This window comes from Ceratotherium simum, chromosome 26 (assembly GCF_057802395.1).
Source record: "Ceratotherium simum simum isolate JZ-2026a chromosome 26, ASM5780239v1, whole genome shotgun sequence".
NCBI lineage: Eukaryota > Metazoa > Chordata > Mammalia > Perissodactyla > Rhinocerotidae > Ceratotherium > Ceratotherium simum.
The window spans coordinates 2,451,710-2,476,923 of record NC_141925.1 but is presented as its reverse complement, the minus strand read 5'-3'; the positions used below and the strand labels follow the sequence as shown (position 1 = coordinate 2,476,923).

Here is a 25,214-nt window from a genome sequence, read left to right as displayed (position 1 = left end):
ATAGATGTTAGCTCAGAGCCCGTCTTCCTCAACAAAAAAAAGAGGAGGATTAGCATGGATGTTAGCTCAGGGCTGATCTTCCTCACAAAAAAAATAAATAATAATAAAATAAAAAGGCTATCAAATGAAGGATGAGCTTGCGGAGTTTGAAGCTAGACTCAGAGTTGGTGCAATGTGAAACAGTCTTTCATCCTGAGGTGGAGCCCATCACTCTGCACCAGAGACAAGGATTCAAAGCTAGGGGCCTACACACCCCATATTTGAACAATCGCAACTAGATTCTTTAAACATGTCTTGGCTCCTAAGAGTTTTTTTTTTTTTAATTTTTTAATTTAACCCGCTGAGGAAGAATCTAAATCCATATCACAAGAATAAACAGATCCAACAGCTTAATCTTTAGTTACTAAACTGTCTAAGCCTTTTACATATGAACTAGCCATAGCCCAAACAGACAGACAAGTTACAGGTATAAGTAGAGAGGAGTTACCGAGAAACTGTTGGAACTTGCACTCTGCCTGGTTGGGACCCCAGCTCTGCTCCTCACTAGCCATCTGATGTCGAGCAAGTTACGTCACCTCTCTGTGGCTCAGACTCTTCACCTCTAGTCAGGGATAAGGAGATCTAGACCTCCCAGGACTGCTGTGCGGATTTAACGAGTTAACGCAAAGCACTCAAGCAGACTCAGAGGGAGTGTGCTATAAGCACTTCTAAAATTAAATAACACAGAAGACACATACACAAAGTTTTCCCAACCAAGGGTCATCAGATCATAAAATAAGCCCTTCAAGGCCAAAAGGAAGCCTGTCCCCTTTCCAAATGCTGTTTATCTTCAAGTAAAACTGAATTGAATATATACTGTATTGGGAGACCCAATTCTAACTCTGAGGCAGACAAAACAATATAGAAAGGCTGAGCTCCCTGACACACCAGGAGAGGAATCAAGATCAAAATCAGGGCCTTCTGTGGTCAAGATGACATCACACAGCTTAAGGCTCCAGCGAGCAAGAGGAAGGATCCCAAACTCAAAAAGCTAAGCTGCCTTTAAATGCCACCTGGGTGGGGTGTGCTCTGGAGCTCTGAAATGCACAGAGACAGGTACGACCAACACACCACACAGTGCGAACACCTCCCTCTAGGGCCCTGCATAAAGGGGGGTGGAAGGCTGCCACCAAATCCAACCAGCTTATCCCCAAAGGGACACTGCTCTCCGGTCAGCTGTGTTCACTGGCAAAGAATATTCTGGTAAGAACCTCTTCTCACCCCAAGAAATTCCACAAAGCTAGTCTCAGCACAGAAAACCAGGCGGTGGGAGGGACAGCAACCACTGCTGCCTCCCCCACATCCCAGACTTCCACCATGAAGAACTCCCATGGTGGAGTAGCAAAATCGAGGACCCAAGTTCTAGGTTTGTAACTTAGCTGAAATCATGGGTAACCTTGGGTAAGCCACACTCTGAGCCATAACTTACTCTTCTATAAAATGAGGGTGATAACACAGACCCATCCCTTGAGGGCTGCTGCTGCACTCATAAGGCAGACCAGGCGTGGCTACTGCCTAAGGTGGCAGGAGGGGATTTTTGGGTCTGGGCACCTATCTGTGTGTGCTCATCAGGCTGACTGTGCCATGTGCTCTACCCACATTGGCCTTGGACTGTGGGCAGACAGGGAGCTGGCCCACAAGAGACAAGCAGTCACCAATGCTCTTGTGCAGCGAGACACACAGCAAAATGCACCTTGTCCTAACCAGCATGGAATCACACTTACAGCTGAAGCTCCAGGTGGCTGGCTGGCTGGCTTTAATGAAGATCAGAGGAAGACTGTTTCTACTGTTCCATGCAGCAGGGTGGAGAAAGGGCAAGAAGGGAGGGAGAAGCATTCAGTGGGTGACCCCCGAGGGTGGCCACTTAATCTGTCCTCCCACTCTCTCCTGCAGCCCCTTAGAGCCTCTCACTCAGCCAGAGGCAAGTGAGGCAGGCAGATGAACACAAGGTCGGGCTGCCAGCTGCCTGAAGTCTAGTCCTCACGCTTAACTGATCCAGCAGGACTCCCTAAACACTCCGTCTCTGAATTTCACTAACGTGCACCTTCAACGTTAACTTTGTACATATGTCACCACAAACATACTGTGAAATGCTGAAACAAGATTTCTTTGCATTGATACGGAAGCTCTGCTTACTTTCTGCACTTTGGAACTGCCTAAAGGTATATTTTACACACCATTAACTTCATTAAGATGAACATCAGGATGTAGGTTACCTCTGGACCAGAGGGGAGAAGATAACCATCAGGAGGGCCACTCAGAGGGCTTCTAAGAACCTAGCAACACCCTGTTTACAGCAGGGTGGTGGGCACACACGAGTTCGCTTTATGTTCATTCTCTAAATTCCCCATATACTCCCCTTAGAAACATAAGTTTAAATACTACTGCTTAAAATTAACAAAATGCCATTTTTCTCTACTTCTAAAAATAAGTAACATTCATTAAGTACTTACTGTTTGTCAGGCACTCTTCTGAGCATTTTACACGTATTGTCACAGTCCTCAAAAGAACTCTTGGGGGTGAGGACCACTGGCATCCCTTTTTACAGACAGGGACAGTGAGGGACAGAGCAGGTCCCCGTGCACAGCTACATGCCCAGCAGTGAAGCCACAAACTCGGTGTTCTCAATCCTTCCCAGTCAAGAGAGGGCGCGTCTGACGCTGATACTCCATGTTAGCCAGGGAATGAGGAAGCAGGGCCCTAACCTGGCAGAGCCTTCCTGGGAAGCATTGAGTCATCACTACCACATCACACCGTAGGTCACGCCCTTCTGACCTGGCACACTCCTCTACACAGAATCTAGCCGCAACAGTCAGAAATTCAGACTAAGATTTATATCACAAAAACATTAGTGGGCCGGCCCGGCGGTGTAGCGGTTCAATTCGCGTGCTCCGCTGCGGGAGCCCAGGGTTCGCAGGTTCGGATCTTCGGCGCACACCGACACACCGCTTGTCAAGCCATGCTGTGGCAGCGTCCCATATAAAGTAGAAGAAGATGGGCATGGATGTTAGCCCAGGGCCAGTCTTCCTCAGCAAAAAGAGGAGGATTGGGCCGGCCCTGTGGCTTGGTGGTTGAGTGCGCGCGCTGCGATGCTGGTGGCCCGGGTTCGGATCCCGGGTGCGCATCGAGGCACCACTTCTCCGTCCATCCTGAGGCCGAGTCCCACATGCAGCAACTAGAAGCATGTACAGCTATGACATACAGCTGTCTGCTGGGGCTTTGGGGGGAAAAAATAAAATAAATAAAATCTTAAAAAAAAAAAAAAAGTTTAAAAAGAGGAGGATTGGCATGGGATGTTAGCTCAGGGCTAATCTTCCTCACAAAAAAAGAAAAAAGAAAACATTAAGAAATTACTCCCAACAACTGGAAAAATGTCCACCAACAGGACAATGGCTACTCACGGTTCACCCAGAGAGAGGAGCACTAGGAAGCCACTGGAAGTGGGGCATTTAAAGAAATGCTCATGCAAAATGTTAAGTGAAAACAGCAGGAGACAAAACTGTCAGGTGTACAACAGGGGTCTCAATTTGGTTAAAAAAAGACAGAAATGAAACAACATGACCTCTGGGTGAAGGAAAGACAGATCTTCAACTTGGTTCCCCGTAATTGTTAACCTTGATAGGTGCAAAGGACAAAGTACCACCCAGGCAAGGTCAGCAAAACAGCAGAGAGCTCCTGGTGGGCAGGGCCTCTAAGGGATCTTTCAAGGGGGGTGGGGGCGCTAAGTCCTCAATGACCCTGGTGATACCACCCGGGGCCTACTGACATTTTGAACTTCCTTTGAGGTTCATCAGTTCATTCATTCAGAAAGGAATCACAGTGTATAAGGAGTACTTGCTAATGAAAAGATGAATGAACTAGTATCTTTTAAATACAGATCCTTGTGTGTGGGGCAGAAATCATTAACTACCAGCGAGGGCCCAGAGTGGAAATCCTATTTCCTCTTTTCAAGCCCATCATCCTGGAACTGTATCAGAAAAACAGCAACACTTCAAAGATAATTAATCCAATCCATATACTTAAGATTCCGTTTCACAGACAAATAACCTTGGATAAAATCTAGAATGAATACATATTAAAAGCTTTACTCAGGGGGCCGGCCCAGTGGTGCAAGTGGTTAAGTGGCGCTCCGCTTCGGCAGCCTGGGGTTCGCAGGTTCGGATCCCGGGAGCGCACCAATGCACCGCTCATCAAACCATGCTGTGGCGGCGTCCCATATAAAGTAGAGGAAGATCGGCACGGATGTTAGCTCAAGGCCAATCTTCCTCAAGAAAAAATGGGAGGATTGGCATCGGATGTTAGCTCAGGGCTAGTCCTCCTCACAAAAAAAAAAAAAAAAAAAAAGCTTTACTCAGTAAAACCTATTATTAGTCAGAAAACAATAATATCAACCAGCTCTTGCCTTTCATTTTGCTAAAATTAACAATTTAACATATTAAATTTGATAACTAAGAAAAACTGAGTTTCTAATCTAAAGTCACATTAATCATATACCACTTAAATATAAATCTCTTGGGGCCGGCCTGGTGGCATAGCTGTTGAGTTCGGTGCACTCCGCTTTGGCAGCCCAGGTTTGTGGGTTTGGATCCGAGGCACAGACCTACACCATTCACCAAGTCATGCTGTGGCAGCAACCCACATACAAAATAGAGGAAGACTGGCACAGATGTTAGTTCAGGGCCAATCTTCCTCACCAAAAAAAAAAAAAAAAAAATACAAATCTCTCCTTGGGAACTAAAATCATTCAGCAAACACCTTCCTCCACAACCTAGTTTGGGAATACGAGTGATACCTAACTTGATCACAAGCAGGTTATCGCCTAAGTAAGTGATGCGGTGAAGCCAGCCAGTGCTGAGCTGTTTCCCCTCCTACTAAGAGGAGCCAAACCCTGGGGCCTCCTCTTTCCTACTCTCAGCAGCTTCTGACCCCAGCTCCTTACAGGAAACCTCCCTCAGCCTCCAAGACTAAAAACGTCAAAAGCTAAAACAAAATCTAGAGCACATGGGCACGTCCAGTGAAATGAGGACCCTTCCCGGGGTTTCCAGCCCTAACAATCCCTCACCTCCAGCACCCCCTCCCCCATCTGGTCCCCTCTGCTGGGCTTGGGACCCTCAGCTCTTTCCACCCTTCTGATGCTGCAGCAGCCCCGCTGTCACCTTCCCTTTGCTGACACTGACCCACTAGCTCTGTCCTCTCCTCCTCCTGTGTCCTTCAATCTCAGCATGGACTACGCTGCACTTCGTCCTTGCTGTCCTATGGGTTGGTTGTGTACCCCCAAGTGAACAGCATCTCCCCTGCAAGGTACAAGATCCTTGAGAGCAGAAGAGGGACCTGTGGGAACTTCCCACAGTTCCTTAAAATGCCCTGGATTTTGCTGACCCTCCATCAGGGTTTCCCACACACGAACGTATAGCCACAGTGATTTGGATAACTGTTCTAGTAACCCTAACAGATCTTCCTGTAAGGAAAACACCAGACTAATGCGGTCAGACTTTGTTTTTTTAATCCTCGGAAGCTTCTCTCTCCTTGAAATAGGAAAAAAATGAAAACAAAAACCAGCTCGTAGGATGCCAATGGCCATATGAATAAATGTCATCTGGCAGGAACACCCCTTCAGCAGTGTAAATTTACGTGGTTTGCAACAGCAAAAGAGAGACCCAACTTGTTGCTAACCAAGAATGCCTATCCTGACACCTGAAAAGGCACCATAAACAGATGCTCTCCCTTCTTGGGCTCCTTATCTGCAAATTTTGAATAAAGAGTTTCTTATTGGGAACAATAATGGCTAACTGAGACACAGTGAGACTCTGTCCCAATGTCAATCGCTAACTCCCACAGGAGAACTTCACAACATCGTCAGCGTACAGAGAAAGATCTATTCTGTCTAGCATGACATTCATCCACACCTCCACCACTCTGATTTAGAGCTCAGTTAGCAGACTGACACATGCTTCCAGACCAGCCTGAGGCCCAACCGCCCGCTGCCAGGTGCCCTCACCGTCACTTTCTCCAAGGTGTTTTCCCCTTATATCCACGCCCTGGTCTTTCCTTCTACCAATGCCTGCCTTCATAACTGTCTTGCTTTTGATGTGGTCACATGGAAAGGAGGTTGGGGGGGTGAATCTGTAGATGGGTGGGAAAACAAACCAAACTCACGATTTCCTGAAATGCCTATCTTCTGAGTGCTGGGCTAGAAGAAACTGCTAACTCTGCTCTTGGTTCAATCTAAAAGCCTCAAAGTAGCAGCCCGCAGGTTAGTCTGGGCCTCAAGGCAAAGACCTTTAGACAATAAACAACACTGTAGCTTGACCTGAAAGAAAAAACGCTAGAGGAGAAGGTATCAAACCTGACCGCCTACTTTCACAAAGGCCAGGTGATGCATATCTATCCTCCACCTGCAAAGACAGCAGGCGAGAGAGACCGAGCACACAGGGACTGAGCAGATGGCAGCAAATGCTGATTAAATTACAAACAGCAGCCTCCAAATACTCCAGAGGGATGCGGGCCTGCCCCTGTTTAGAAACCAGTTCTATCAGGGAGTTCAGGCTCACTCTGCACCTGGGGACATCGCTGTCCCTGCAGAATGTCCCGGGAGTGTCCATGCCTGCAGAAAGCGGCCAGAGTGGGCAGGCACCTGGACCCTATGCTAGCTCTGACCCAGTACATAGGTCTGAAGCCCTTCAGGTTCCACGTGTCTTCATCTGGAAACCAGAAGGATCCAACTAGATAAGCAGGAAGGTCCCTTCCAAAATAAAAATACTGTGGTCATCCTACAACACACAAACAGCAAGTATCAGAGAGCAGAGCAGGACCATAGGCCTAATTCCAACCAATCAGAACTTATCTTGTTTCACCTACCAGTGATAAGTCACGTGGACATCAGGCACCCTGACAGGATGCACTAGGGGCACCTCACCTCCGTGGGATTCTTCCTGAGCTCATAAACCCCAGTCTCACCACCAAAAAACATCAGACAAACCCAAACTGAGGGACAGTCCATGAAATATCTGACCAGTACTCTTCAAAAGCATCAAGTTCATGAAAAACAAAGAAGGACTAAGAAACTGTCCTAGACCAGAGGAGACCAGGAACACGACAACTAAATGCAATGTGGTACCTGGATGGGATCCTGGAACAGAAAGAGGACACTGGGGGAAAAATGAGGAAATCTCAAACAGGTTTGCAATTTAGTTAATAACAGTGTGCTGCCAATGTCAATTTTTTAGTTTTGACAAATATGGCATGGTTGTGTAGATGTTAACATTAGGGGAAGTGGGGTGATGGGTATTATGGGAACTCTGTGTTGTCTCTGCAACTTTTCTATATATCTAAAATTATTCCAAAATCAAGTTTATTTTAAAAATAAGTTTGGTTAGAGGCTGTTTTGATAGCTTCGAGCAAACTTAATAGATCTGAAAATAAAGACGACTCAATATTCAACGCTAGCCTGAAAAATGTAAGGCTACTAAAGGAAAATAACACACTTGAAAGGAAAGGAAAAAATCTAACAGAAAAAGTTCAGCATGAATTTCCTAATACCACCACCTTCTTCAGCTTGCATTGTCAGAAAGGCCTTGGAAGCAGAGCAGGTCTCTCTCTGAAAGTACTAAGAAAGCACAACCTGCCAGGTCTTCCCAGCATGTGAAATGGAGCTCCCTCCTTGAACTTCCTCCACCCTTGGCCACCTTCCTGCTCCCCTGCCCTCTGGGCCACTCCCACCAGGAAAGCCCCTGCTCAGGGCACCCTGAGTCCAGGTTCTTCTGTGCTCCTCTCTGGAGCAGCCCCACAAAGGCCAGCCACCTCTTTGGGGCAAGGCACTGACCTCCCCTTCCAGCACCATTTGTAATGGCCTTGCTGTTGACCATTTCCCTTCAGCCCGCAGAGCAGGGCCGTGAGGCTCACAGCGGGTGGGAGCCGGGTGGGAGCGTATGCTGGCTGTCCTCCACCCACTAAGCTGCAGATGTGGTCTTTTTCACCCAAAGATTCCTTCAGGCTATAAGCACGGATCCTTGTTCTGATGACACCTCTTCTCCTCACTCACCACCAGCCCATCCACACCCTCTTCCACCCCAGAGAGACAAAGCTCAGTGCCAGCAGCATCTGGGCAGGACAGTTTTCTAAGATTAAAAAAAAAGCATTTAGATTATGAGTTTTGGGGTTTTTTTTAGGAATGAAAATAACATGCATTCACAAATAAAATCTATATTTAGATGTACATTTTTTAAACTATATTCTGATAATAACCAGCTATGTACATACAATCAGTAGAAAACTATAATTTTGACCAATGAAAAAAACCCATGAAAGAAAAAGGCCAAACTGCAGGAAGAAAAAATGAGTTAACAATGGAAAAAGAGGGCAGTAAATGCTGAGCTTCTGAGATTGTGCACTGAGGGAACAGTTTATTCTCTCAGCCTCCTGTCCAGCCTAAGTCACAGGCCACTTGGGGAGAAAAATGCAGAATGGCTAAGTGCTCACCCTCAAGGAAGGAAGCCGGTTAATCATGACAAGACCCCGGAAATGAGCAGTTATCAAGCTTCCTAGCTGGCTGAGTGAGCTTGCTAACTTAGCTGCTTCCACAGGGTCGGCTGCTGTGGCTCTCCAAGTCAGACCTTCCTAGGAACACGGCTGAGCAGAGCCAGTGTGCGGGCAATTTTCCCAAAGACTGGGCTCTTCCCATCATTTCCCAAAGGAGAAGTCCACGTGGCACTGCTTGACTGACGGCCAGGGTGGGCACCCGCCAGGTCTAACATTCCCACGCACTCCTGCACTCCTCCCAGGTTGGTGGCTCTCTCACAGCACACTCACTCACTGTGCATCTGTGCATAGCTGCATGGTGGGAAACCCTGAGACGAGGTGGGCTGCTCAACACTGAGTGCTGGGGTCCCCCAGGACCACCAGCCACACAACTACCCCAGGAGGGTGGCACCTCTCACACCTGGGGACACAGCTGTGGCACTGTACGTGGCTGTACCCACCCACGGAGCACATGCCCCTCTTAGGACAGGACACTCTTAGAAATGAGAGCAAAGTTGAGGCCTGGGAAAAGCCCTCTCTGACCTTGCCCAAAGCAACAAAGAGGTGTGCCAAAGGGACCACAGAGCAGGGGGGCCATTTCCCCGAGGGTCCCTACATCACGAGGGAAAAGCAGCTTGGCTTCTGGTCAGAGGGACTGCTAGGGTGATCTTCACCCTCGGTTAGGGCTCTTTAAGAAAACAGTCCTCAGGGCCGGCCCCGTGGCTTAGCGGTTAAGTGCGCGTGCTCCGCTGCTGGCAGCCCAGGGTTCGGATCCCAGGCGCGCACTGACACACCGCTTCTCCGGCCATGCTGAGGCCGCGTCCCACATACAGCAACTAGAAGGATGTGCAGCTATGACATACAACTATCTACTGGGACTTTGGGGGGAAAAATAAATAAATAAAAATTATAAAAAAAAAAAAAAAGGAAAACAGTCCTCCTGATGGGAAAACAACTGCCTTGGAAGCAGCTGCCCCTCCTGTAGGGTTCGCATCACTTGGCTCTTCTAGAGGTTAGGTACTCAGGGTCCGGCCACGTGAGGACAGTGGTCCACGGCAGGCCTTGCCCAGCACGGTGGCAGTGCCAACATGGAGAGCCTCAGCTCAGAATACTGTATGCTTGACACTAACATTTTGCTTATTCAGACTGAACCCAATATTTGATTGCCAAACTTCCCAGGAAGGACGACAGCATAAAAAGGCACCAACAGCGTTGACATATAACCCTTCAAGGATCAAGCAAATGGTATAATATACACACAGAAAAAAGAGCTAAGCCCTTTTAAATTATATTTCCTTAGACAACGAAGAAGCGGAACAGGGGTCCATGCTTTTAACCACCTGACTTCTTCCTAGTTTGGAGTACTTTCGCATTGGGCATTCAACAGGCAACAAACAGTTTATGAGGAGACCCTCCACCCCTCAAACATATACAGCTCTGAATGCAGGATTCAGACATGTTTTTGTTAATACATAGCAAAAATGGTAAGGCAGGTGTGTGACACATAACGCCACAGAAAGCCCAGGTATAAGAACCATGAGGAGAAAGTGTGACAAACAGTAACAGAAACCATCTAGAAACTCAAGGTTTAGAAAGATAAGGACATTGGGGCTGGCCCAGTGGCATAGTGGTTAAGTTCACGTGCTCTGCTTCAGTGGCCCGGGGTTGGTGGGCACAGATCCCAGGCACGGACCTACACACCACTCATCATCAAGTCATTCTGTGGCAGCATCCCATACACAAAATAGAGGGAGATCGGCACAGATGTTAGCTCAGGGCCAATCTTCCTCACCGGGGAAAAAAAAAAAGAAAGAAAGAAAAATAAGGACATAACAAGGTGCAGAGCCTGTTTAAGAGAAACAGCACACTGAATATATAACAAAACCAGGTACAGACCAAAGGAGGGGGGGCAAAGAAGCTGACTGGTCAGAAAAGGCTTCACAGGGCCAGCCCCTTGGCTTGGCGGTTGAGTGCGTGCGCTCCGCCACTGGCGGCCTGGGTTCAGATCCCGGGCGCGCACCAACACACCGCTTCTCTGGCCATGCTGAGGCTGCGTCCCACACACAGCAACTAGAAGGATGTGCAACTATGACATACAACTATCTACTGGGGCTTTGGGGAGAAAAAGGGAAAAAAAGGAGGAGCATTGGCAATAGATGTTAGCTCAGAGCCAGTCTTCCTCAGCAAAACAAAAGAGGAGGATTAGCATGGATGATAGCTCAGGGCCTATCTTCCTCACAAAAAACAAAAAGCGAACAAACAAAAAAGGCTTCACAGCCACGGGGGGCGGGGGAGTTTCCACTGAGGTGAATTTCTTCAGGCAAAGAGGAAGGGCCCAAAGAGGAGAACCTGGCAGCCGAGAGCATCCTGGATACTACCCTGGGCTGTGCAGGCTGGGAAGAGAGTCCACACGGCAGGGCCATCTGCGAAGGGACCCTCACTGCAGAGGAGCAAACTGACAGGTCAGAAGAGGTAGGGAGAAGTCACAGGAGCACTGGAACCTGGGGACAACCCAGCAAGTCCTCACTTCCTTCTTCACCAGGAAAGGGGGAACTAGGAAGAAAGTGTGTCAATGTTCTCAGCCCAGCTGCGCGAGAGTGTGTGATAAGAATGCAGTGTGGCCGTCTCCCTCCAGATGGAACGACTTCCTTCATGGCAGGAGAGCATCCATGGCCATGCTACAACCAAGCACACACACTGCACTTCAGATTGGGTTCACGAGCAAGGTCTGCGAGCCACCACCTTCTCCCCACGGGTGGGGCAGATTTCCTAGGTCCACTGCAGGCCCTGTCCTCCCAATCTTCCAGAAACAGCAGGGGAGAATGGAAAGTTAACTCCAAGCCCCTTTCCCACAGCACTTAATGAGAATTTCAGTGAGGCGTCAAGCCTCCTTGCAAATCTTATCAGCCTCCTCTGACAGCACCCAATACACAGCTGTCACTTTGAGATACAACTCCTGCTGCAGTAAAATTAATTCCCAAAGAGAAAAGCAGGTTGAAGAATGAGACTTTAACAATGAATTCATTGAAAACAGCTTTTAGCCGGATGAATTCTGACTGAAATACTGAGCGCACGCGCACACATACACAGCCACCTGCGTGCAGCCTCTCATCAGCCCTCTCCAACTTGGGCAGACCTGCAACCAGCTCCACAAACACAAAGAACGGACCTCCAGAACAAACTTCCTTGGCATGCAGACATACCTTCAAACACGCCCTTAAATATTTTGATTCCCCGCAGGCTGCAAGCTGATTTAAAGCACAGTGGCTGGTACAGAGGGCATGCGATCCTGTCTGTGGGATGGAAGCGGTCACTGTGCCCACCTTCATCAGGCCCCTTGGCAACGCTCCAGGTGGAAACCACACTTGTTTGTTTTCTGTGGGCCGTGCAACCTGTCATGGGCTGCTAATGTGCAATCTGTCCATCTTTTTCACACAGAGGTTGCAGTGCTGTCAGTTCCAGCTTCTGTGGGCCTACGTGTAATCCAAATATTTAAACAGAAACCCGAATCACTTGTTCTGATAAGGGATTTGAAGCCCAAAATGTAATCCTTTATAATGAACTCTCTCTCTTAACACATTCAAAATGACTTAGAATTTCTTGGAGTAAAAATTTCAGTTTAAATAAGGAAAATTTTCAGACTAAGAGAATGGAAACAGACTTTGTGCAACTATATAAAAGTAACCAGTGTCAAGCACTGAAAGACCTCAAAAACCATCAGCAACCCAACAGGCCTTTCTCCTCTAAGACACTATAATCAGAACACATTCCCCACTACCCTTGAGAAAATGCACTTTGCCTGTTGATTCAGCTAGAGACTGGATACACAACTGATTCTCAATACTCAATCTTTTTTAAACGTCTGGTATCCCACTGAACAAGTAAAGAATGTGATCCAGCTACAGAAAAATGCACAACTAAAAAGACCTGCAGGATACGTGGCCCAAACTTACAGTTTCCACACCAGCACTTCCTCCCCGGTGATCTGCCCTTTGAACCTGCCTTCAAAACAACTGCACTCCGCACCCCTCTGGCCAGCTGTCATCACAAGGGCAGGCACAGAGCATGCACACATCGGCCAAGCCCTCGCACCTGCTCAGGGAGTCATTTCTGCATCAAGTGCTCCTCAGCAGCGGCTCCCCGCTCTGCTCACAGAAGTGAAGCATCATGTGGGATTCCGTCCAAGTCCATTTCCACAGAATCCACTCCTTAGCAAGGGGCAAAGTGCAGTCCTGTGAGGGCTCTCCACACACTATCAACTCAGAATGACTAACCTTGCTCATCCCCCTCACTTCTGCAGCACTTCCCAGTTCATCACAGGCTTGCCCTGCATGCACCCAAACCCTGTATCAGGTGGCTCAGGGGATGAAGACACAGATTGAAAAGGAGGACACACCTACGAGCTACCTTTTCCCCCTCCCCAGAACTGTGCTAAAGGCAGCCTAGAGGCTGAGACCTGCTTTGAAGAGCTGCCCGAGGCCTCTTTTCTTTCTTTCTTTTTTTTTTTGTGAGGAAGATCAGCCTTGAGCTAACATCCATGCCAATCCTCCTCTTTTTACTGAGGAAGACCAGCCCTGAGCTAACATCTATTGCCAATCCTCCTCCTTTTTTTCCCTTTTTCTCCCCAAAGCCCCAGCAGATAGTTGTATGTCATACTTGCACATCTTTCTTAGTTGCTGTATGTGGGATGCTGCCTCAGCACGGCCCGACAAGCAGTGCGTCAGTGTGTGCCCGGGATCCAAACCAGGGCCGCCAGTAGCGGAGTGCGCGCACTTAACCACTAAGCCACGGGGCCGGCCCCCCAAGGCCTCTTTTCATGCCCCATGTTTCTGTAGCCTGCTGCTGTGATCCTTATAAAACACGTGTCAGAGGAGTAGAACAAACCTACACTTCCACTCCTTACTAGTACAGGGAGCACACCTTGTCAGCTCTGGACTCAGCTCAGTAACTGCCACAAGGGCGTTGTGGGGAGAGAAATACACCATGCTGCACAAGACCACATGAAGAGGAGTTACCCAAAAGGGAGTGTGAAAATCAGAACTCACTTCTTTCCATGTTCTCTGCTTTCCCCACCACCTTCCCGCACGGATGCAGCCATCCTTACAAAAGACAGAGCCGCCCTAGAGGGTGCAGGGAGCCACTCTGCCTAGCTGCCAATTTTACCTTTAACAAAATTGTTGCACAGTTCTTTTTTCCAAAGGGAGGATTTCAAGCCTCACCCATTCAGAACAGCAGCCCTCAAAGAAGGATGAACAGGAGCCTCTTTCCAAACAGCTGCTTTCTGACAGCGTGAGGCTGAAATAGGCTCCAGGGGTCACAGAGTTCAGCCTTCTGCCCAAAGAAATAAATAAGCGTGCTGTCCTTCCACGTGAAGATGTCCCTCCTACCTCCAGCATAGCACAGTCAGGACATTCAGGCAAAATCCTCAGGAAGACGTCCTAGGCAGCAGCACCAAGGACTACCTTAGTCCCAGTGCTGCACTGAGCTGCCCAGGGGACCCTCCCTCAGGGCACTACTCACATGAGGGGCAGGGTGGCACCGGGACCTCTGCCATCGATCAGATATGGGTTCAAACTCCACTCTATTTACCAAGCAGGTACTTAACCTCTCCGCACCTCAGCTTCCACACCTGTAAATGGGAGTGACACGTACCTCACAACACCGTTGACAGAAGTCAAGCAACACCATGTGAGCTCTCTAACAAAATGCCTGTCTTAAAGTAAGTGCTCAATAAACGGTACTCACAGCCCCTGGCCCCCCTTAGTAACAAACTGGGCTAGGCCCTTTTCAGACTTCACAACTCGTACTGCTCCCCCGGTTGGCTATACACACTTAAAGAAATGGGAAAATTAATTGGGACAGGGCTTCTCATACAGCATCACCTTAAAAACCTTGATGCAAATTCCCTTGAACCAAGCAAATCTATCTGTCCTTAGGTGAAAATTCCAATATTGGGGGCATCTCTGTGGCTATTGATGGGAAATATGGCATATTCTCACATCTGTACACGTGAGGGAATCTAGCTGATGAAGTCACAAAACCTAGTTCCTCTCACTTCCTGAAGAAGAGATCTATCCTTTATTCTCTAACTGATCTTTTCTCACCGAATTCCAGTGTCTTTGCACTAAAAAGCTGCTTTCTGCAAAGAAAACTCCAGACATCAAACATCCGTTATGGGGAACGACCAAGACTATGAGAAAATGTGCTCTTTTCCTCTTCCCATGGACACCGTCAAAGTACACACCTTGCCTTGCAACAGCATTACTGTATGAAAGTTCATTCTACAAACTTGCACGATTACTGTCAGCCCCAGCCTCCACTCAGGTTCACCACGCAGCCTAATTTGTGTTTTTGTGTGTTAGTCCAGGCACCCCAGGATACAGTCACACATGTTGCAACAGTCAAAGACATCCCTTTCGCCTTTCACCATTTTTCTCAACTGAACAGGTCCTCCTTCTCTTATACTTCGGATTATCACCCAACTCTACAAAGCAGAGTTCTTAACCTGAAGTCCATGGACCAGCTGCAGAAAGTTCAAGAGCCTCCTGAAGTAATTACAAAATTCGGTGTGATTGTGCGTTTTTCTCAGGAGAGGACTCATACCTTCCATCCGATTCTCAAAGGGGCTCATAACCCTCTCACAAAGATTAAGAACTACCACAGAACCATATGCTGGAAAATAGGGATCAAGTAAATTCCTTGGGTCTTCCTTCATTTAAGGGATTTGCCTTTTGAAGCAAATTTTGCAAGTGTCTAGGCATTCTTCCATCACCTACTTCACGCTCGCATACAACGTATAATTCCTTAAACCATCTTCCCACGACCCTGAAACTTAACAGAGGAAAAATATTAAAACACTACGAATACTTTTAGCACAGACAGAAAACATATAAACACTAGCGATGCTCTTAGCAAGACCTTTACCCCAACGAGTACCTTTTCCTTCCCCCTTAAAACCCCTCCTCGCTGTCAACCTCACCCGCCCCTCGGTGGTCGGCTCGAGCCCGGCCTCCCAGGGGCGTCCCACCACACTGATGCCCGTGCCTGAGCGGGGCCTCCCGGCAAGAGAAGTACACAAATGCCGCCGCGCAGGAACCGTGAAGGGAGCGTATCAGACTCCATCCCAGCCGCGAACTCGGGGGCCCGGAGCATCAGGTGCTTGGGCGAGAACTCGCGGCTCCCGCTCTGCTGCAGCAGAGGCACGCAGACCCGTTCCCGGTGAAGGCCCCGGCGGTTCTCCACGGACGGAACCACAGGGAACCGGAGGCTCGGCTTCAGGCCACACCGAAAACAAACTTTCCGAGCACTTCCACCGCGACGGCCAGTGACACCTCCCCGCTCCCCCGCCCTCCGCGCTCTGTCAGCGCCCCCGTCGGGCCGGCGCCGCCGCACCGGCACCCGGGCTCCCCGCGGCGGCCGAGCGGCGCCCCCACGGCGCCCGCGCTCCCCGGCCCGCCGCCCGGCCGCAGGTGAGGCGCCGCCCGGCCCTGGGGACCCCGGGCCGCCCCGCCTCGCCGGGCCCCCGGCAGCCGCCGCGCCCGAGCAGCTGCCGCGCACTCACCAGCTGGCTGGTGGTCCTGGCCATGGGCCCCGCGACGGCGCGGGCGCCTCCCCCGCGACGCTACACGGCTCGGCGCCTCCTCAGCGTCCTCCTCCCCGCGCCGGAGCCCCAGCAATGGCCGCCCTCATCCTGCGCCCGCCCCGCCGCCCGCCGCCCCCGGCGCCGTCCCGCCCCCGCGCGACGCCAGGCGGGACTTCCGCCGAACTGCCGTCGCCATCCCCGTCCATTGGCCGCGCCCGCCGTCGCTCCGCCGTGGCCCGGGGAGAGCCCGCAGGCGCCTCCGAGCCGCATTTCCGGGTTGGGGCCTGGCAGGCGGGAGCGGCCGGGCCCCGCCTTTGGGGGGGCCGCGCGAGCCAATCCTGGGGCAGTGGGGCGGGGCCGGGCGGGGGAGGGGCGAGCTGTCATCCCGGCTCCCGCGCCGGGAAACTGAGGCTGGCAGGGGCCGGGCCGGCCAAGGTCACGCCCGAGGCAGCGGCGGGGCTGGGCTCTAACTGGTGGCTCGGACTCCAGAGCGGGGCTCTGTGTAAACACGAGACACGCAACTTTACCAGTTACAAAACTAAGACGTGCTCACGGAAGAAAATGTAGGCTCTAAAGTCATTTTTTGTGTATGTGAGGAAATTCAGCACTGAGCTAACATCTGATGCCAATCCTCCTCTTTTTTCTGAGGAAGATAGGCCCTGAGCTAACATCTGTGCCCATCCTCCTCTACTATTACATGGGACGTCGCCACAGCATGGCTCTACAAGCAGCGCGTCGGTGCGCGCCAGGGATCCGAACCGGCTAACTCCAGGCTGCCGAAGCGGAGCGCGCGCACTTAACCGCGTGCGCCACCTGGCAGGCCCCTAAACTCATATTTATACGGCAGAAAACAATCCCATCTCATCACTGCTAACAGTCCCAGGGACACTTTCAGAACCCTCTTCTTTGCCCATAAATTTTTTTTTGTAGTTGATGATGATGATGATAATGATGTTGAATTTCTTGGTAGTTGTGGTTGATGATGTTATTGTTGGTTTTTTAAATTGTGGTAAAATATACACCTTAACCATTTTAGTGTACAGTTCAATGGCATTAAGTACATTCACGTTGTTGTGCTATGATGATGTTGTTTTAAACAAAATTAGAATCTTTGTTACCTGAAGGTTTGCATATGTTTAAATGTTTTTTCTATTTCCAAAAGAAATTATTTTAAAAAATAATTTAGGCAATATAGAGAAGTAACAATAAGATAAATGAATCCATAATCCCACTGGCCAGTATTAGCCATCCAATAGCAGTGAGGCCACTAACATTCACTCAGTGCTTACTCTCAGCAAGGAACTTGCATGACTAATCTCACTCTAAACAAGCATCTCTCCTATTGTTGCCCCACTTTTCAGATGAGGAAGCTGAGGCACAGCACAGTTCTGTAACTTGTCCTAGGTCTTCTAGTGCCAGAACCAGGATCCTGATACCCACATGCCAGACACTGTGCTTTGACCATTAGACTACACAGCCTCTGTTCGTCCAGCCTTCCAGCCCTCTGTACACTTACTTACCTTAAAAAACAATAAAAAGCCCCCAGAAGAGCTCATGCTGTTCTGATACCCTGTTTTTCACTTAACAACGTATGGTCCTGCATCCTGTACAGCTCTCCTGATATCTGACTGCCACCTTCCTCCGTTGTGAGGGCTGCAGAGAACTCCACTGGAGGACGCCTACAGTTTATAGATCCACGTATTGTTCAAGCTCCCTCCTAACTGACGCTGAAGTGGTTCCCAGACTTTTTCCTCAGGAACAAGGCCCTGCACTTAAATCCAGGCACACCCTTACTTATTTCCTTAGGATAAATTCTTTGTGTATGTATGTGTGCGTGTGATGAAGATCAGCCCTGAGCTAACATCCATGCCAATCCTCCTCTTTTTGCTAAGACTGGCCCTGAGCTGACATCTATTGCCAAACCTTAGGATAAATTCTTAGCAGATGGAATTCCTGGGTCAAAGTTCAGGTATCCTTCTCAGGACTTCTGATACATGCTACAAATTGCCAACTGCCTGCCCTCTCCAGACACTCTCACCCTTGCAAGACACAAAACTCAAGGTAGATACCAGCTCTGGCTACCATACCAAGCCACCTCCAACATTCAGGAACATTGGGAACATTATCCTACATCGATAACCCCTACTACGCATTGAGAGCAGTAGATCTGATTTCACTGCACAAGAGCCCCATGAACAGTAGGTACCATGACCATTTCCATTTTTCACATGAGGAAACTGAGGCTTCAGGGACTTGCCTACTCTCCGTCATAGAGTTACTAGGTCACAGAGCACAGGACTCAAAACTAGCCCTGACCAAGACCAATGCCTTGTTCTTGGCCACTGCACTCAACTACCTCCTAACAACCTTTATTTTATACTTATTTTAGTCTTCAAAAAGTAATAATAACTTGTCCTCAGAGAATGCTAGCCAGTCTATATGATTTATCTTACTTAATTCTCATCACAACCTTATGAGATACCCAATATTTATTACCATTTTACATGTGAAGAAATTTGCCAGACTGTACACTAAATACAACTGTAAATATATACATAGCTATAGAGTCTAAAAATATATATCTCACAAGCACCCTTTCTCAGAAAGTTACTGAAGGATGTGCTCCACCACATGAGGAAGAAAACCAAGAAAGATGAAGACATGAGATCCAGGAAACAGGAAGAAACAATACACAGAGGGTGATGAAGGCAAGTCCCCAGATTTGTCCATTTGACAAATATACATTGAGGCCCCCTCCACGCGAAGCGCCGTGCTAGACATCAGCAATTCATCGTGAAAAAAACACAAATCTCTCCTCTCGTGGAACTCTGGCGGGGGGGTGAGGCAGAGACGGCAAGCATAATAAATAAGCAAACATTACGGGATGTTAGAAGGTAATAAGTGCTGGGGGGGAGAAAGGAAACCAGGTAAGTGGGGACTCAGAAGTGCCCGGATAATGAGGAGAAATGCCAGGATAAGAACAAGGAGCACACAGACTACCCAGAGCAGGCTTCAGAGGGCTCCAGAAAAATACTGAAAATGATAGATCCTCTAATGGATTTCATCACATGAAAAAAAACTGAATCAAGAAGCTGACAGAGGTGTTGGGAAAACTGGACAGCCACATGCAAAAGAATGAAAGTAGACCATTATCTTTCACCATACACAAAAATTAACTCAAAATGGATCAAAGACTTGAAGGTAAGACCTGAAACCATAAAACTCCTAGAAGAAAATATAGGCAGTACACACCATGACATCAGTCTTAGAAGGATCTTTTCGAATACCATATCTACCCAGGCAAGGGAAACAAAAGAAAAAATAAACAAGTGGGATTTCATCAGACTAAAGAGCTTCTGCAAGGCAAAGGAAACCAGGAACAAAATGAAAAGACAACCCACCAACTGGAAGAAAATATTCACAAATCATATATTGGACAAGGGGTTAATCTCCAAAATATATAAAGAACTCACACAACTCAACAACAAAAAAACAAACAACCCAATCAAAAAATTAGCAGAGGATATGAACAGACATTTTTCCAAAGAAGATATCAGATGGCCAACAGGCACACGAAAAGATGTTCAACATCACTAATTATCAGGGAAATGCAAATCAAAACTACATTGATATCACCTTACAGCCGTTAGAATGGCTATAATCACCAAGACAAAAAATAACAAATGTTGGAGAGGATGTGGAGAAAAGGGAACCCTCATACACTGCTCGTGGGAATGCAAACTGGTACAGCCACTATGGAAAACAGAGATTTCTCAAAAAATTAATAGAAATATCACACAACCCAGATATCCCACTACTGGGTAATTATCCAAAGAACTTGAAATTAACAATTCAAATAGACTTATGCACCCCTATGTTCATTGCAGCATTATTCAAAATAGCCAAGATGTGGAAGCAACCCAAGTGCTCATTGACTGATGTTTGGATAAAGAAGATGTGGTGTGTATATATACAATGGAATACTACCCAGCCATAAAAAAAGACAAAATCGTCCCATTCGCAACAACATGAATGGACCTTGAGAGTATTATGTTAAGCGAAATAAGCCAGAGAAAGACAAACACTGCATGATTTCACTCATATGTGGAAGATAAACTAACACACGGACAAAGAGAACAGATTAGTGGTTACCAGAGGGGAAGGGTGTTGACTGGGGGGGCATAAGGGGTAAAGGAGCACATGTATATAGTGACTGACAAATGATAATGTACAAGTGAAATTTCATAATGTTATAAACTATTATCACCTCAATAAAAAATAAAATAAAAGGTAATTTTCCTGGACTTTTAGTCTGCTTTTGATAAAGAGATTATAAAAGGTTTCCTTTAAAAAAAAAAAAGAATATGACAGACGAGGAAAACTCCCAAAAAACAGCCATACCAGAAAGGAAGCCCAATCAGTTCAGCAGATATCCCGTCCTCTCAGCTGTGAGTGGTATTTACAGTTGTAATAGGGATGCTGATTCAGCCGGTAATTACCACACTCCACCTCAGCAGGCCCAAGAGGAAGGGGGGTCTGAGTCCTCACCTCGTTTAACGAAGGGCAATAGATAATGACTACAAGTGATGAGTCAAGACATGAAATACAAAATATTCTTTAGAAAGATGGACAAACAGGAAGAACATGTAAACCAGTAGTAAGTGGGATATGAGGAGGGAGAGATGAGATGGGAGCTGCTGTTTTCCATTACAAGCCTTTTTAGAACCATGTGGCCTCTTAAACATTGATGTGAATAAAAATTAATAAAATGGGTGTATCTTCTTCCTGTAAATTCTGTTTTTTCTTTTTTACTGAGGAAGAGTCACTCTGAGCTAACACCTGTTGCCAATCCTCCTCTTTTTGCTTGAGGAAGAGTCACCCTGAGCTAACATCTGTTGCCAATCTTCCTCTTTTTGCTTGAGGAAGATTGTCCCTGAGCTAACATCTGTGCCAATCTTCCTCTATTTTGTATGTGGGTCGCCACCACAGTATGGCCACTGATGAGTGGTATAGGTCTGTGCCCAGGGAATGGAACGTGGGCCACCGAAGCAGAGCGCACCAAACTTAACCAGTAGGCCATGAGGCCAGCCCCTTCCTGGAAATTCTAAAAAGCTCTCATTCATTAATGTAAAGCTGTGCAAGGATGTTTGTGACAGCACGGCTTTAATATGAAGCAAAAAGCGAAAAAAGAAAAAGAAAAAACTGAAATATTTGTCAACAAGAGAATGGTAAAGTAAATCACAGTACATTCATCCTGCAGAATTCCATGCAGTTCCTGACAACAACAGAGCAAAGCTCTAACAGAAAGGGTGATGGCAGAGAAGCAAGTCGCAGAAGATGAACTGGGCTATTTTTTTTTTTTTTATTTGGAGTCTATTACACCAAAGCATGGCCATGTAGTTCTTGAGTTATTTAAAGAGAGACAGGGAGGGGAAAAAACTTGAGAAGGTATGTGGTGAACTTTAGAGCCCCTGGAGCAGCAGGTGGGGCAGCGTCCCAGCCAGCCCTCAGGGGAAAGGGCAAGAGGTGGGCGGGTCTGTGGCCCTGAAGAGCAGCTGTGCAGGCAGCAGGGGCAGGGCATGGAGGGGCTGCTGAAAGAGGAATGGACAGTTCTCAGTTCTCACACAGCCTCAATGGCAGCCGGTATGCAAAGCCCAAGCCGGGCCAGGCCGCCCCTATCATCAAGGGAGAGGCAGGACACACCCCCCTCATGTGGTCAGGTCTGGCTGCCCATCCCAGGGCAGTGAGCAGGAGGGGAAATGGACTCACCTGGCCCAGCACAGTTCACTGGCACCCCGGCTGGAGGAAGGAAGGGGACAGTCCCCGGCTCTTACCTATCTCTCCCCTGCCCTGAGCCTCTGTCCCTCGCGGAAAAGTAACCTTGGGCCAACAGTGCAATAGCCTGGCATTGTGAGGTCATGTTTCACCCAGGGAGGGGCAAGAGGATGACCTTAACCATCCTGGGAGGGGGCTGGAAGGCTGCCTTACGTACACAGCCCACACGTGTGGAGCACTCGCTGCAAACCAGGCCCTGTGCTTGCACTTCGCCTCTGCTCTTTCACGTATTTCTCACTCACTTCTATAACCCTCACGGCCCAAGGGAGGAAACTGGGGTTCGGAGGCTATGGAACTTGCCTAACGTCACACAGCTAATGTATTGGTTATCTAGCACCGTGTAACAAATTATCCCAAAACTTAGAAGCACAAAACAACAAACATTTGTCATCTCACGGTTCCTGTGGGTCAGGAGTCTGGGAGCAGCTTGGCTGGGTGGCTCTGGCTCAGAGTCCCTCATGAGGCTAAAATTGAGATGTCAGCCAGGCTGAGTCATCTGAAGGCTGGACTGCGGCCGGAGGATCTCTTCCAAGGCGGCCCATTCACCCAGATGTTGGTGGAGGCCTCAGTTCGTCACCACAGAGGCCTCTCCACAGGGCTGTCTGAGTGTCTTCATGCCACAGCAGCTGGCTTTCCCCAGTGATGGGAGAGAAAGAGAGCACACCCAAGATGGAAGCCGCAGCAACTTTTATAACCTAACCTCAGAAGCGACTTGGCATCACTTCTGCTCCATTCTGTTGGTCACACAGAGCAAGCTGGTATCACGAGGGAGGAACTGACAAGGGTGTGAATCCCAGGAGGCAGGATCACTGGGCCCATTTTCAAGGCTGGCCACCATGACTACTCAAGGGCAAAGCCAGGATTCCAATCCTGCTGGGACGCAAAGAGATGGGAGAGACAAGGCAAGAGAGGCAGGCCAGGCCCGCACCCCTGGAGGATTTGCAAGCCAGGAAAGAGCTCTACCAGGCAAAGGGGAGGCAGTGAGACCACTTAGGGAGAGACAAGGGGACTCTGAAAAGATAAGGGCGTAGCCTCCCGCTTCTGCCCACTAAGTCCCTGGTCACCACGCCTGAGGTTCCCAAGATGCGTTTACTGGTGGCTGCAGGGGGGTGGATGAAAGATGCCAAAGTAAGCCGATGATTTCCAAGCTACCTGGGAAAATGTCCTCCCATATAAATCTGTTACATGAGAAAAAAACTGGACCAAGAGTCAGGAAACAGACAGTTACATGAGATCTCAAGCAAGTAACCTTCCCTCCCTAAACCTTGACTTCCCCAGCTATAAAATGGGCTAACTCCAAAACCTGGTTAAAATCCCAAAGACTGAAAATATCCAGTGTTGGTAAGCATGTAGGGAAATGAGCACCTGTGTGCACTGATGATGGGAATGCAGTTCCTCCTTTAGACCCAGGCAGTGGGGGCCCTGGCCTAGGCCTTTCTCTCTAGAAAGTGTGGTAGGCAGAATAACAGCCTCTCCAAAGATGTTCATGTCCTAATCACCCAACCTGTGTATATGTCATCTTATATGGAGAGGGGGAATTAAGGTGGCTAATGAGCTGATCTTAAAATGAGGAGATTATCCAGGATCATCCAGGGAGGGCCAATATAACCACAAGGGTCTTTAAGAGATGGGAGAGAGAGAAGATCAGAAAAAGGCAACATGAGGAAGACTCGACTGTCCTTGCTGGCTTTACAAACAGAGGTGGGTCATGAGCCAAGGAACACAGGCAGCATCTAGAAGCTGGAAAAGACGAGAAGATACACTCTCCCCTAGAACCTCTAGGAAGATTCAAAGTTCTGCTACCACCTTGATTTTAGCCCATTGAGAGGAATTTCTGACTCCGACCTCCAGCCTCCAGAACTGTAAGATAACAAATCTGTGTTCTTCTCCACCACTCTGGCTGTGGTGCTTTGTTAAAGCAGCTCTAAGACACTAACACAGAAAGCCCTTCTCTGACCCTGCTGTGGTCACATGGGGGAGGAGGAACCCACGGGACCCCTTCCGCCTTCTAGACACACTGGAGCATCTGGGTCCCCAGGAGTCCCTGGCCATCACTCCCTGTCCACCCTCCCTAGGGCAGCTGGGCTGGGGGTGGGGAGGAACACAACTGGTCCGTGGTGGGATCTGGTTAATAAGCTACGCACCGTCCAACTTAGAGAACACTGGCACCTTGTTAAAATAGTGAGACAGATCCACGTGTCCCCAGCCGGGAAGCTCTCCACTTCATGTCGCTCAATTAAAAACTAGTGAATGGCAGAGCAATACCAGAAGTGCAATCCCAGTTCATAAAACAAAACATAAACGGGGAAAGAGGTTCAGCATCACGTTAGAAGGAATCAGGCTCAGCTGTTAATGATAGAGAGTGTGACGCAAGCAAGGCTCAGCGAGGGCCGCGGCTTCGGGGGCCGAGCTGGGTGCCCCCAGAGCTACCCGAGGACTCTGGGTGCGAGGAAGGAGGGTGCTGAGGAGGCGCCCCAGGGGCGGAGCAGGCGCTACACCCCCTGCTGTGCGCACCCGGGCCCCCGACCCCGGACAAGATCCGAGCTGGGGCGAGGCCCGGAGAGGCAGTGGAAGGGGTCCGGCGGGGAGCCCCACTCAACTCCCCAGTGCCAAAGAGCGGGGAGAGAAGAGAAGGGGCGCGGAGAGGAGGATTGGGGCGTAGGGAGGGGTCCACAGGGGCGCGACAGGACGGAGCGTGGAGGGCCGTGGTGGAGCCGGAAGGCGCGCAGAGAGGCGGGGCGAGTTCGGGCATAGAGAGATCCCCAAAGACGCAGTGGGACCGGGAGGGAAGCAGTGGGGTCCGAAAGGCGCGGTGGGATGGAGGGGTGCGCAAACAGGCGTGCCCGCTTGGGGGGGCAGTGCGGCGCGCAGAGCGCGCTGACACTCCGGGTTCCCCGCGCCCGCCCCTTAACTGGGTCTGAGGGCCACGCGAGCCCCTATTGCTCGGCGGCGGCCCTTCCCCCCTCATGGCGATCCTGATTGGCCCCCGGCAGAGCCCGCCCCCCAGGAAGGAGCCCCTCCCACAACAAGCGAGTCCCCGCGCGCCGCACCCTTCCCAAACCTGCGAGTCCGCGTAGACCCGGCGCCTGGACCGCAGGCAGGGAGCGCTGCGGAAGCGGGTTGGACCGGCTTCAGTGTGAACGCCCCGCCGTTCGGGCTTGGCCACCGCCTCTCTAACCGTCCGCTTGGTGGATACCGTCTGCCCCCCACCTCCAAGCCGGCCTGACCGGCCTGCACCACC

The 25,214-nt window shown here is 49.3% G+C and overlaps 1 protein-coding gene across 4 annotated transcripts in view; it reads right to left on the bottom strand.

Moving 5' to 3' along the window:
* The window catches only part of PDPK1 (3-phosphoinositide dependent protein kinase 1), a 78,216-nt gene extending 61,975 nt beyond the window's left edge, over positions 1-16,241 (bottom strand). The window contains exons 1-3 of one of the 4 annotated variants that reach the window (XM_087449468.1): positions 16,118-16,208; positions 14,801-15,387; positions 14,077-14,185 (exon numbers count right to left, since the gene is read on the bottom strand). Coding sequence is in view for 2 of the 4 variants with exons in the window: in XM_087449465.1 (XP_087305591.1) it covers positions 14,801-14,836 (36 nt within the window). In the remaining 2 variants the exon portion in view is untranslated. The other 3 variants (XM_087449465.1, XM_087449467.1, XM_087449469.1) reach the window with 3 other exon arrangements.
* Positions 16,242-25,214: the final 8,973 nt, after the last annotated feature.